General features: G+C 39.1%; 1 protein-coding gene across 1 annotated transcript; it reads left to right on the top strand.

Moving 5' to 3' along the window:
* Positions 1 to 357: 357 nt before the first annotated feature.
* Positions 358 to 14374, top strand: LOC104962202 (SH3 and cysteine-rich domain-containing protein-like). Its single transcript, XM_010790609.1, has 7 exons — positions 358 to 810; positions 2060 to 2092; positions 3642 to 3969; positions 10320 to 10453; positions 13628 to 13709; positions 14146 to 14252; positions 14366 to 14374. The coding sequence occupies exons 1-7, from the start codon at positions 697 to 699 to the stop codon at positions 14372 to 14374; spliced, it is 807 nt and encodes a 268-aa protein (XP_010788911.1). The 5' UTR covers positions 358 to 696.
* The last annotated feature ends 561 nt before the right edge of the window (positions 14375 to 14935 follow it).

Genomic DNA, 14935 nt, shown 5'->3' with positions numbered 1-14935 from the left:
AAAAATGTTGTTCTTAATAATGATTCTTAATACTTGGATGGAGTGAAAATCCCTTGCCCTTTCAAAAAACTATCATTTGTCTCAGTAACATCCATATCAAGTAGTGGATTTCCCCTTGAAACGCGTGAAACAATTAAGCTACCCTGTTCCTTATCTTTTTTTTATTTTGCAGTGATTCATTTTGACCATATGGTTGTTTCTCTTTTTCCCTCTGACTGTGTCTTCGGTCTACATTTTGGCATGATGCAGTCAGTGCTTGTGTACTTTCCCTCGTCCTTCCCGATCCTTCCCTCCCTCTGCTCGCTCTCCGCCCCTCTGAGTACAGGCAGTGTGTTCCGCGCAGCGTGGACACACTTGGAGATGTCTCGGCAGCATTACGCACGACGACACGATACACGCTAGAGCCTCCGTTAGAAGGACGGGACACTTTCAATGCGTAACCGGACTAAGTCTTAACTTTTGTCTCGGAAAGCCCTTTATTTCCAGGGCCTCATCACGTCTTTCTGATATTTTCCTGCCGGCAGGTGAAACTCGGATCCCCCTTTAACAACTGCAGCAGTATTGGGTCTGGATGACTTTCCTCCTCGTGTCCTCGAGTCACTGTGACTGTTGTGGATTGGAAACGATGTAAACAGTTTGGGGAGGAAACAAACTCCGCAGAGCAACAGTTCTTTCTAGTGATCCCAAAAAGAGAGGATGATCCCACCGGCCAACATGATTCAGGACGAAAGTGGGGGCAACGAGGAAGATCATGACCAGATTGAGAAACCAAAAGCCCCGACAACGGACTCCAGCCAGCAGGAAACCAAGGTAAGACTGTCTGTCCTCTTATTATTTACTATAACCACCATCCCCCGGGATAGACAGATATACTGTGGGATCAGCATCAGTCCAAGTCTTATTAATAGAGCAGGGCAAACAAACTTCTTTCAACAGGACAATAAAACGGACTCAACAGGCAGCTAACACAAACCTCAACATACTTGTCACTTTTGATCACTAACTGGCACGCCGATCTGCCTTTTAAACACATCCAACAGCCTTAACTGTTTAAATTTAAAGAGGATACCATACCGATGACTTCAAAAAGAATCAGCAGCTGCACAAATAGGACAGCAAACACATTTAAAGTGGCACGAAGAGTCACCACAGACTCATTATGAGGTAAACAGACCTCCTCAGGGTGTTACAGCATCATTCAAATACGATCATGATGTTGTTCAATCATTAAAAAAACAAAACTTTAGATCTATATTAGACTACTTTATAAACACATATGACTTACATAAATAGAGTTTATTATTATTATTATTATTATTATTATGGTATTAAGATTCATTTTTGCTAGATAATTGATGATGGTAAGGCTATTTCAAGCCCCATGTCAGCCTAAAAATAGGTTCATTGTGTTTTGGTAAAAGAAGCAATGCAATAGTATTATTTGTACACTGTACAGTAAGGGCCATTTGGGTTTGTTCCTTCTACTTGTGGCTGATTTAGGAAAGTACGCTGTGTGATAGATATCCACAGCTGCCTCAGGCGTTTTGCCATCTATTTGGGTCACATGATGCCCAGACTACTACAATTAGCATTACAATATTAAGTCATCATGTTAGTGGATGGCTATCAGCTCCCTATGCTGTCTCCCAAAACGCCTGCACAGGACAGATGAGATGTATAAGTCTCTTCATTATTTTCCATCAGTTTGTGAACGGAAACAGTTTTTTGTTGGTGTTTTTCCGGAATCATAGACATGCTTTCCTCTTTGACTATTGTGTCTCTTGAAGCGTGTGCATGTGAGCTCTTTTTTTGGCACAGCTGGTCACATTTTAAAAGAGTTCTTCTTCCTGGCTGACATTGCACATAAAGCCTCTGCCAAACCATAAAACTTCTTCTAACATCCAACGGTAGTAGAACGTCGGAAAGACAAACAAAATTGAGAGGAACATGTTGAGTCTTCCTTACATGCAGTACAAGTAGGACGAGTTCCACTTTAAGCTGAAAACGTTTTCTACCTTTTTAAGTGAAGCTTTGTTTGTGTTTTTATTCTTCCTTAAAGAATACTGTGAGGCCTGAACATCAGAAGCGCAAGGTGAGCCTCCACTCTTGTGTAAACTGTAGCGATCTGCTGATTTAGTCCATCATACCTGCATGTACATAAAGATAAAAATAGTTTTGCGTTACAACTTTTCCTGCTTCATAAGATGGATCACTTAGTGACGTTAATGCCACATAGAAATTAGTTCACCATAGAGGGCAATCTTTGTTTATAGGCTGCATCAGTTAATGAGTTTATTTTAAATTATCTTAATGATCTCAAGCTATAACTGGAATGTTATTTTTACTTATTATTTAAAATATTTCTATCTATATTATTTTTCATAACCAATTCCAGCCCATATTAACCATTCCTGCTTTTTGATAAATCACAGCTCTTATAGATTTGAGGACATCAATCACAGCATGAGCTCCTTGATGCATGCTCACTTTTCTGATTTAGAGATCTTTTATTTTTTACATGTTCATGTAAGGAACGATGTGTAGTATCTTTTCCATCACATCTTTTCTAAAAAACTACAATGTAAGCAGAATTCCAACCTCAGGAAAGGTGATGAACAATTTAATTTAATTTATGCCTGACCACAGTTTTCCTTTTCAGGGTGTGTGAAAGCCATGTGAGAGAGGTTACAGTGTGTGTGCTCTATGTTCATGTCTGATGTGCATTCCTGTGTGGGCGGTAATGGCTCTAAATTGATTGTTTCCTGACCCGTTGAATTATTGATCTTCACCACACCAAAGCTGCAATGGGAAGCTCTCTAAACAATGTGTTCAGGCTTGTAAGTCAACAATAATGCAATAACAATGGCAGTTTTCAATTAATTGTATTGTAGTTAAAGTGTGCGATGGAATATGAGTCAACTCGGCTCAGAATCAGTTGATGTAAACTGTCTGTGTGTGCAAAGCTAATACTTTAAAACAAACGGTTTAACCCTTCTGCACACCGCAGAGAAACCTCACCTGTTTATCTCTTTAGTTATACATGCAGGCCTGTTCTGTGTGCTAGGGTATGATGTGCTTAAATAACATGTTTCTGCAATGAGAGACTTGCAGCCGCACCATCCGGAAATCATAACCATAACATCTCATTAGAGGAGCTTAAAGATTCTTTATTACGTGTTTAAGCCCAGAATTAAATGGGTTTCACAGAGGAGGAAGATCACACTGGGAGGTTAAATGAGGAGTTGTCAGTGTGGAGTGTTATGAATTGCATTACTGTCATAAAGGGCCCTGAGGAGATTAATGAAGGCTGCTGACAGATATGAAAACACAGTGTGAGAGGAAAAGTGTTGATATGATGCATTGCTCTAACCAGAATATCACATTACCTTCCAGGTAGGAAACATTGAAGGTTTTCCACTCAGAGGTGATAAGTTGCACCTCGCAATAGTCTTTTATCAGCCATCAGACGCTGAGACATTTGCCTGGAGGTTTTACAGACTCAGCTCGTAATCTATTAGGGTTGTTATAGAAATTGATTTGCTTCACTCAGTTCTGCTGAATTCTTCTCTCTCCTCATTTATACTCTGTCTTTTTCTCTTCCTCCCTCCATTTGCATTGACATTTTTTTCTCTTTTTTTCAGCTGCAGAGACTAAAACGCTCCTTGTCCTTCAAGACCAAGACCATGCGCAGCAAGAGCGCGGACAACTTCTTCCGAAACAGCAACGACAACAAGACGGAGCTGCTCTCAGACGTGAGCAGCAGCACGGGACATCTCTGCAACATGGCCCCGCCGCACACCACCCACCTGCCCATCCCACCCGTCCCTCCAGCCATCCCCTCCGCTCCCCCCCCCAACTCACGGTCCCAGATACGCAACCCGCTGCAGGTAGACTCGGCAGGACACTGCTTCATGGAGCACATCTTCAAGAAGCCCACGTTCTGTGACGTCTGCAACCACATGATCGTAGGTATGGTTACACCGCCTCCCTCCTTCATTAGTGGAAGCAGAGTATCTAACTAAGATCGTAGGAGAAAAAGAATCCTGCACATCATCAGATGAACTTTGCAATCAAAGCATTGAGAATAACCTTTTCTTAATGAGGCCTTCATCAGATAACCTGATGAAGTTATACATAAAAAGGCTCCAACATCAGAATTACAATTAGAGAGTTATAAATATGCAATAATATGCACATACGGTTTGGACGCCAACCTTGATTTTTTATCATCCTTAAAACATTTTGAACACAGAAGCCATATTCATAAAAACACTAATTAAGGCACCTGATACAGAGCATCCATCTCGACCAACAGACTTGGGACCATAGTATCTCCATCCTTTTCTTTTTGGCACGCTGAGCCAGGTTCCTCCATCTGTCGGCCGAGGTGTCAGATAGCCAGCTGCTCTACCTGTTCTCCCCCTGCCAGATGTTCTGTTTTCTCTGGCTGCCCCCCCCCCCCTCCTTGTTAACTATCGGTTCAGAGGGACCACTAGGACTTTGTGTCTCAGGGCATCTGCTGATTGATAATGATAGCTGCTCCCCGAACCATCTGCCCAACTAGCCCCTGATACCACAGCAGATAGAGGACGACAGACCAGTGACAATGTGGGCAGGTTGAACAAATACATGAATATATATATATATATATATATCACTGTATCAGTGTGCCAACAGTCTTTGCTTTTCGTTGCATAATTGAAACAATCTAGTTTTTGTCAGACTAATGGGGGTGTTGCCTGTGTGGGGTTTCCAGTGGCTGAGGCCTTGAATGGATAATGATAGTGAAAGGATGATGTAAGGTCCTGTGAAAGGTGCTGATCCCTCTGGTCCAATCATGAAGGAAGATGCAGCCTTCTTCTTAATTTGTCCTGTGTTAATTTTAACATACTATCTTGCATGTGTGTGTTCATGGTGCTGTCATAGTCCGACTCTTGACATCCAGAATCAAGGGCGGCTCACAGGAGACACATAGTTGTGTTAAAAGATACTTAAACTGTACAAGTACAAGCAAACTGTGATTAATTCATCCTAATGGCAATTCATTAGAAAGCTTACGGAGTTGAAGAAGTACAAGTGTATTATAATTATCGATGATTCGTAGATGTGGATAAGGTTCTCCGAAGTGAAATGCTTCTTGTAATTCAATGAATATAAGTGTACAGCAGACTAAATATAAATATAGGAATACATATAAATGTGTTAATTTGTCAGTTTAATGGTGTAGATAAAAACCCAAAATAACTTTACATATTCACCACCTTAATCTTAAATAATATAGTATATCATTGGAAATGGAAGGGACATGTTGATCCTTAAATGGATTAACACTTATTTTAACTCAAGGTTTAATCTTCATCAAGGTTACTGTTTCAATATTTATAATACACCCTATATACAGCCACATGTAGATTAATAGCAGAATGGTAATATAGCAAAAGATAGCCTGGTACATTAAACACCCACCTTTTGTTTTTCCTGAAGGAGGATCTCTTAATATGAAAGCCTGTGCAAATTAAACACGTCATCCATAATAGAAATGGCTATTACTCTGACTCTGCTTTGTCACAAAAGGAGTCCCCTTTTGTGTATCTAGAAATGTACTCAAACCCAGTCTAAAGAAGAGAGGTAAAGCCAGTATACACCCTCAGTCCATCACACAGGTGTTTTCAGTTTGATTAGATCTCGTGCTTGATTGACATCTCCCTCTCTTCCTCCTGTTAGATTTGTTACATCTGTAAGGGGCAGAACATCCACGCTGTTCTTTATTATTAGCTTATAAAAGAGTTAAGCGTAGCTGCATTTAATTTCTAGTCTAATCAGCCAGGTTTATGGAAAACACCTTTGTGGGTGGGCTGAGCCTTAAACCCAGATGTGCCCTTAATCTGATATAATTAGGAGAAAATCACCCAAAAAGTGAAGATTGTTCAGAAATCTGATATGGAGAAGTATGTTACAGTATAACTTTTACATTTTGCCATCACATGAAATATAGACTTATATCATGTTTGTAGAATCAGAAAAACACAAAAATAGTGCTAAATATCCACTATTTTAGATATTTGTTGCACTGCACTGATCTGCACATCTATGATATTGAGTTCAAAGATTTTAAATATTTTAAATAAAGCTTATCATACTTAATGTAGACGTAGTGCATATTGGATTACTTGTGTCCAAAGGCTAAATATACTATGGTAAGAAAAAGTCACGGGTAAATAGTTTGTGTCTTTAGATTTGTTTTTAGGCAAGCTCAGAGAAGACTTGTTTTAAAAAAAGCAGTTTCAGTAACAAAGAAGTGTCTTTGGTTTGCATGTTCTATCACTTCTTCCCGTATTTATCCCAAGGTGACCTCGCTATTTTTGTGTCTCATCCAATGTAGTTTTCCTAATCATTACACGGGTTAAATGCTATGTTCAGTGTGCAGCCTTTTTTCCATGAAAGCTAGCGTTTTGTTTTTAGGCTCACAATGAGTTAGGTCCACCGGTATATAAAACTGCTCTGATCGAGTACAGCCTTATGCTGAGATATTGATTGCGGATCCTTGCAGAAAAATGCTTATTAAATCAATGTCTACATGAGTGAACGGGATAGTTACTTGTGCCTGATGGAGCGTCAAAATAATTTACTGCGAAGGCTTAAAAAATGTATTTATAGATTTTAGGTTATAAAATCGTAACACATTCCAAACAAGGAGCCGGTTGAACAGTACTTGTGCAGAAACTTTCTAAAAGTACATACTGTACTGTCTGAGAGTAATACGCAGATGAACATTTCGGATATTCTTTTTGAACATTTATTAGAACAAGTTCCTTGACAGTGAGTCTCACACAACATGGTACAGTTACAATATAATACAGTTATATAATAAATGTATTATATAATCAAGAAATACAACGTAAAAAAGCAATTATCAATACAAAAGTAAAAGACATACAGAGAGTCCAATTAAATGTTTACAATATGTTTACTTTGCTAAATACCTTTTATAAAAGGTGACCATTTCTAGAAATACACTTCCATCTTGAGTTGTAGTTTCACTTTTATATTTTCCATACAGTGTACAAGTCTTTGTGTCCATTGGTCCAAGGTAGGGTTTAAGCCAGTTTATTGTAATTCTTTTATTGGCTATTAATACCAGAACTCTGAACATATACATTCTGTCCTTCGAAATCTCTGATATTTTTAAATTACAAAAAATCACCCGTCAGTCAATAATTACTGATATACTTCATACACTTTAAGGGGTTAGGCAGTAATATACTTACAAGATGCTTCAAATGCCTCAAAGCAAGGCATCTAAATTCCTGGATTAATGAATAAAACGAGTTGATATAATCTACCATGAAGGACAGTAATCTCACTTGAATAACGTGCATAAATCTGTGCTAGGAAATCCCTGAGATGACAGGTTTGTTTGACTGCAGAGAAATTAATCTGTGGTCAGAGATTGGGTTGTAGACATGAATGAATGTGAGGCTTTACTTCTTCTCCCTGCATTAACACATATCAGACACACACACATATGCTGTGTAAGAAGTGTGTACTAGTATTCAACATTCTAGACAGATTTAGTTTTAAGATGAGGAAATAGTTTTTGTTCAGTGTCGACAGCTTTTCCAATGACTGTTTGAGAAACGAATTAAATCTGCAAATAAACCAAAGAAAGCTGCCCCGGTCAGTGTTTTCGCAGAGCTTATGGAGATCAGGAGGTGGAGGAGTTATTGTCACGATGAAGGTTAGGAAATCATGAGGCGTGAAGTAACAACAGTGGCTTAATGGATCAATGTTGGGCTATTGTATGGAGGGTGTGCAGTGAGAGACGCTGTGGGGAGGAAGAGTGGGAAATTGAGGAGGGGGGAAAGACTGTGTGGGAATAAAAAAGAGAAACAAGATGTAGAAGGTATGTACAATCTGGCAGGACCTCTGCAGCATAAATGAAGTATTAGCTTTAAAAGCAGAGTAGCCAAGTAAGAGCAAATGCCAGAGAGAGCAGCGCTGTGACTCTCTTTCTCTGCAGCTGCACTGCTTTAAGGACCCTCTCTGAGCCTGGAGGAAAACGTAACTAAACACACACACTTACGTCATTACCCAGCCATTACTGAAGGTGGACAATGTCAGCAACTTGTGAAACACTGTGGTTTGTTACCTTATTAGCTGTTATGAGTTAACATGGAGGCGTCTCATTATTCCTCCATGTTGGAACGACTCAGCCCAAACAAGCCAATCAACAACTCCTTGTCAAGAGCTTCTTCATTTGCTTCCTGTCCCTGAGCATCCAGAAAGACGGACAGGAAGTCAATCCAGGGTTTCCTAAAGATGCCAGAGAGAACATTTTACAGACATGAGGGAGAAAGAAACTCCAAGTGTTCGTTAAACATAATCAGTTGACCTTTAATAGTGTGACCGGAAAATTGGTGCAGGTTGTACTTATTGCTCGTACTGTTTTTGTTTTGTTGTTGTTGTTGTGATGTGCAGCTAACCCATGTGAGGTTCAGTCTGGGATCACATTTCTCGCGGTTTCTGTCTCAGGTTAACTAACTCCGGCAGCTCTGCAGCAGGGAGGCTCACCCGGGCGACACCAGAGATTTAAATGGAGAATACAGATAGAGTTTTCCACCCATTACTGAGATCTTGTCACTGCTGCCCAGCTCCAGATACTAGCTGTGACACCAGTTCACATAACAGCATAGATTTATTTCCCTCTGTGTTGAATCAGGAAACTGCACAAGGGGCTTTGTACCTTAGGTTGCCTTGACAGTCTGTTGTGTTTTTTCTTGTGTTTTCTGCTCGGTTACATCTTTACAGTGTTCTTGCTCAATGACCCTCTTAACCCTGCTCGTCAAACTGAGAAAGTATTTTTCTTGCTTCAATGCCCATTCACTCACATCACATCATGGACAAAGTTGACAACCTTTCAGTGATGAAACGTATATTCTCCCTGCACTCTCACCGACACTGAATGAGGTCAATGAATCCTTATGTCCATATTTTTGTACACACGCATGCAGACAGTATACCAGAGCAGGGCTCATTGATTGATCAATAAAGAGCTGGAGGTGCATAGCTGCCGGACTGTAACTAATAACTGCACTGGGACTCTCAGTACTGTGTGCAGTAGTAACACTTTCCTCTCCTGCCAACAACCATCAAACGATAAACTGCTGGCTACAAGTGGTATTTTTTGTCCTATAATCGTGTAACATAAATATACATAGTCTATGATAATCTCTCCTTATATGATTTTGTGGGGATGTATAATTTGACAGTTTTTATATGTGTGTCGTAAACCTGGATGCTTTGGATTATGAAATGATATATGATTATCTTTTTTTTGTACAGCCAACCCCAATCATCATTATTTTTAATGGCCCTGGGCAGGGATATAGTCTTCAATGTTTCATGGTTAAAACTGTAGTTTCACAATGTTTTAGTGAGCCTATGTGTCATTTAAACTGCCAATACCTTTTTAAAGAGTAAACTTGAGCTACGTGACTTTTAATTCTGGTGACAAACTTATTTTAATGAAATCTGTAAGATGAACAGTGAAAGTTTGATTCCCTGCGGTGACATTGCACTTCACTTTCACTCCTCAAACATGCCAACTTACACATACCTACCTACTGTATGCAGCTCTTTCTCTTTTGTTGTATGTCTTTCTCACAAACACACACAATAACAGAGCCCCAGCCCAGTGATCCCTTTTTAAAGACAACTTTGATACCATCTGATGATGTTGACATGTGATTTACTTTATTCTATGCTTTCACCTTTCTCTACAATCTCCACTCTGAACAAGACTATCTTTCTCATTAGTATTACTTTATTTTTCTCTCTCTGCATATTCATTTGTTACTCATTCACACACCTCTGCACAAATGCACACACAAATATTTTTGCAGTAAATTCAGATTAATCTTCATTTATTGTAGCGACTGTGAGTCAGGTATTAATAAGAGAGGGTAAACTGCACACAGGCAGCAATTTAAAAAGTGTTCTCATGGGGCAGATACCACTCAGTCACAGTCTGTTTTGTTAAAATGGTTTTGCTAAAATTGCACATCACGTTTTGTATCACTGTTAAAATATTCCACATGTCTCTTCCCAGTTTTCCCCTAGTGCACCCCGGGAAAAACTCCAGAAATTCTAAGCTTGCAACAAGTGTGACGATGAATAAATGAATGTGAAGGACATCTGAACAACATTTTCCATGCCTCTGCCTTTCTGTTTGGGATTTACTGTTCACTTAGGAGCCCCATTCGAGTCCAGCTCCTGACAGATCCTGTCTTAACCTCTTAAACCTTTTGTGTGTGCATCAGGTACAACAGCCAAGCATGTGGTGTTCCTGGCGGGAAACACAGCAAAGCACGGCCTCCGCTGCAAAGCCTGCAAGATGAGCCTCCACCACAAGTGTGAAAACGGAGTGGGACAGCAGCGCTGCATGGGCAAACTGGTGAGATGCATGACACAGAAAAGTAAAAGACACCAGGTCACAATGTACCACTTTTGCCACTTTACTGTCAACAGTTTGGGAGACTGAGCTTTTAGTTACTGATGTCTTTTTGACAGAAACCAAAACAGACATATTATAGTTGGCCTTGTGTCTTTCCCACCAGAATGTGCTTATTCAGAAATCACACTTTGTGTGAGCTTGCTGTTACATCTGTCCATCCTCTTCGCTGATCATCGTTATATCATCACTCTGAGTCTTAGATAATATCAACGAAGTAAAATAACTGCTGACGTCCGTTAAGTTCTGCTGCCAGCATTAGACCATTGAAACAGGATCAATCACCCAAAAGCAGTTTTATAACAGCTGTTGAAGAGTTCACACGTAACAGTTTTATGATATGTTTTGGCATTTCACAATCTCACCTTTGCCTTGATGTCTTTTTTAATATGTAAGTCAAGCCCTGGTCATCAAATTAGGGGTTGTAAAATAATATTTGGAATATTTATCACATCATTTATTCAACTTGAGCCTTTACATTTTCTATAAGACACAATGAGATTCTAGTTCAATATCACAACAATGTGGAAGTTGGCGGTATTTATTAGTGATCAGTGATTGGTTTCAAACATACTGAAAGCTGCCTTTGATTTGTCCCTGAAAAGCTGATAAGAGGAAAGGTTAACATCATTCACCTTTCATGCAATGTTATCTAATAAAATACATCTACGCTGATATAATTCCAGCAATTTACTTCCCAGAGTTGTTTGATATTAATTACTCTGTTAATGAGCAATAAACGTGAGCAAAAGCAGAGGCAAACTGTTTGGATAGAGCTTATACTGTAGGTTGAATTTAAATGTTCCTACTTGTTGACATAAAGAACTAGAGCAAAACTGCCTCATAAAATATTTGATTTAATAGTTGGTACAGTCAATACGTCAGCTTTTCAGTGCTGTTACATCACAAGTCAGAGGCATTGACCCTGAACTTTAATAACCTCACAGCTGTAAAACCACACACTCGTACCAGCATAGTTATTATAATTAAGTGATATGTAATTATATGAGAGATTTAAAGCTCTAATGTGATCACTCATCATCTGTGAACCTGCATTAAAAGGCGAACCAGGCGTTGTTGGTCTGTGAGTGTTTTTACTGGAAAAAAAAAACACCAAAAAAAAAATTGCTTTCACTTCCATTGCCGTGGAGCAAACTGGCAGTGAGGAGTGGACTGGGACTCTTTAGTCATCCGCACTCATCCCACACTGAGAAGAAAGGGAGACTGTCAGATCAAATTAAGTGTGATTTCATACCTTTCATACTCTGTTCCCCACAGTATTTGGATAATCCCTTCCCTACAATTGAACTGGAATCATTTGAGGCGATTTGGAATAAGCAAATGTCAATCAGCAAGAATAAAGTACGTCATATGGAAATTATATAGAGGAAATAGTCACAGTACAGGCAGTCTTTTCCCCTTCCTGTTGTGATGTCTTTCCACTAGCTGCTTAAGGGATGAGGCATTTAGACATGATCGACTCTGAGGAGTGGAAAATGAGGTTGAGAGATCAAGCATAAAAAAGGAAGTTTTCCCAGTGGAGCACGGCTCTAATTTCGACTTATTCTAAACTTGGACACTTCAGCAGCCATGCTTGTTTCTCTTGGCTTGAGAATAGTTTAGCAAAGAAGTAAAATTACCTCATGCTCTGAATCTTTATTTACCATGAAACCAGTGTGTCGCTTTTCTTTCATGGAGTTCCTTACTGATACAGTCACAATTAATTCATATCAAATGAAGTTTTTTTAAATAAATGTAGTATTCAACAGCACTTGTGTGTCAACAATTTGGTAACGCAACCTTCCTGAACTTCACCTTCAGCTTCGTCAAACTCATAATCTCCCCCTGTTTTTATTGTTGTGTATACAGATTATTTTCTAATAAGAAAGGCGTCTATGACTTTTTTCAAGATCTCCCTAGAATCAGTTTTCGAGATGGGCTTTAAAGCTCGAGGCTGGCTTTTTTCTGTGTTTCACATCAGAAGTGTCAAAAGAATAATTCATGACAACTGATGATTAGCAATGAATATTTTACCGCCTGCCACTTGAATAAATAAAATGTAAACAAACTGAAAAAAGGCAGTGCTGTGAGATGTAGGTGTCCAACACTAATGCTCACATCCACTCAAGAATAAATGGATGAAAATGAAATCACAAAGAGAAAAAAAACCCTGAACATATATACATTAATCATTACCCAGTGTGCTCAGATCTTATGGAACAAGAAGATTTCCATTGTCTTTCTTCTTTATCTACCCACGATTTAAAACTGTTGGGTAGTATTTACTGGATGGATAATGGATTTATAAATGATAAATGTTTGAGTGCCTTTGGAGATTGGATGAGGACTTGACAGGCAGATAAATGCTGACCATGAATTTCTGAAATGTTTTTCTAGTCAGGTTCATTTCGGTGGACAACTTGACATATGACACATAGTCTTCTCTTGCATTTTTAACTCTGTTTGTCATAAATATACAACTAAAACTTAAATTCAAGGCTTTGCTGATGGATGTAATTCTCAAGTTGTGTTCAAAGGCTGCTAGAGACACCATGCTATTGGTGCAATGTTGTTTACTGATATGAAAAGTAATGCAATAATCATTTAAATGACTGTCTGTTTGTTATCAAAATGGGTTCATAAGTGTTCAAAATTATTATATTATTCAATTATACTTTTTAAAATATTCTCTCCTAATCATTGAAAACAGTTTAGAAATATACACTAAATTACTCAATACACATTTTATTTCAGTAACCTACCTACTGATCCTAAACCAATTTGGATTTATGAATTCATTAGTCATTATAAATTACTGTGGATTAAGTCACCATTATTTAATTACTTGCATCAAATAGTATTAGTATTTATTTAAAGAGATATTTCAGGTATTGATTGTTTCTCAGTCTGCAGTGAAAAACAGTTGCTTTGACTCATCAGTGACGTCTGACATTCAGTGCGGCAGAGCTTTATCCCCGTCAGATGTTCTCACAAACGACAGCAGAGTTACGTGCAGTATTTCAGTGTCAGGCCGCTGAGCTGCCTGCGGAGCTGCATATTGATTTGTCTCTAATGTCTGTCGCCTGTCTCTCTCCTTTTTCCCTGTCTGTGTTTCAGCCAAAAGGCTTTCGGCGGTACTACAGCTCTCCATTACTGATCCAGGAACAGTATGGCTGCATCAAAGAAGTCATGCCCATCGGTGAGCAGCTTAAATCTCCATGATACGTTCACATGCTGTAAAGCAAAAATACTTTTCTCAACTCTTTTGGAGCCATTTTTGCACTTCCTGTTTTAAAGATTTTCTAACTCGTTGTGATAGAATTGTAAATCACAACAATCAATTAAATGTATTATGTCAACAAATTTCACATAACTGTATTAGGGTGAAAAGTGAGTTGTAATAATATATAAAATGTTAGGCTCGTGTTGTGTATGAAATGTGCTATATAAATATACCGGTACTAACCTTAACTTAATTAGTTTGGTTTCAACTAACCCAATACAGTAATGTAACATTTGTTGACATAACACATTTAATTTAAGTCAACGTTTCAGTTTTTTAGTGCACCTCATAGCTAATCAGAAAGCTTAACATTTGTTTGCCATTAGCTCTAATGTTGTCTTATTTTCTAAAGCCTGTGGAAACAAAGTGGACCCTGTGTACGAGGCCTTGAGGTTTGGCACATCGCTGGCACAAAAAGCCAAGAGGCCCAGTGGCTCTGAGTCTCCTCAAAGAAACTCGGTAAGAAAAGGATCATTCATCATGTTAGTGTATTTTCTTAACGGTGTCAAACAAACAATACAGATCACTAACACTTCCATTTTTATTTAAGTTAAAACCCAATGTACATACAGTTCAGTTAAGGTAATGTATCTTTCTATATATTTTCTTCTCACTGCGACAGACATACTGTTACTGATTGTCTGAATAGATACTGCCCTTGCAGGGCTGTAAACACTACCAATAAAGGCATTCTGGTCCAGGCACTGATGAAGGGAGATGTGGGTGCAAAGGCTCATGTTACAGCTCTGAAGATGGCCTGGATGATTGTAGTGTACGGCTACACTCTCCAGCCTCCTCTCATCTCTGTAATACACAAGGAACCCTGTTTTTCATTGCTTATCACTTTTTAGTGTAAGCTAAAATGTCTGGATACGTGCCTCCGTAAGATGACATCTGAAAGCTGTTGGCCATCCTGTCCTGTCCACTGCAGCTGTTAGTGTGTGTGTGTGTGTGTGTGTGTGTGTGTGTGTGTGTGTGTGTGTGTGTGTGTGTGTGTGTGTGTGTGTGTGTGTGTGTGTGTGTCTGTGTCGTGTGTGTGTGTGTGTGTAGTCGTAGTACGTACGTAGTACGTACGTACGTACGTACGTACGTACGTACGTAGTACGGTAGTACGTACGTAACGTACTACGTACGTACGAGAC

This window comes from Notothenia coriiceps, unplaced genomic scaffold (genome assembly GCF_000735185.1).
Source record: "Notothenia coriiceps isolate Sejong01 unplaced genomic scaffold, NC01 NC01_scaffold00034471, whole genome shotgun sequence".
NCBI lineage: Eukaryota > Metazoa > Chordata > Actinopteri > Perciformes > Nototheniidae > Notothenia > Notothenia coriiceps.
Note: the sequence above shows the minus strand (reverse complement) of the source record. Positions and strands in the feature narration are given on the sequence as shown.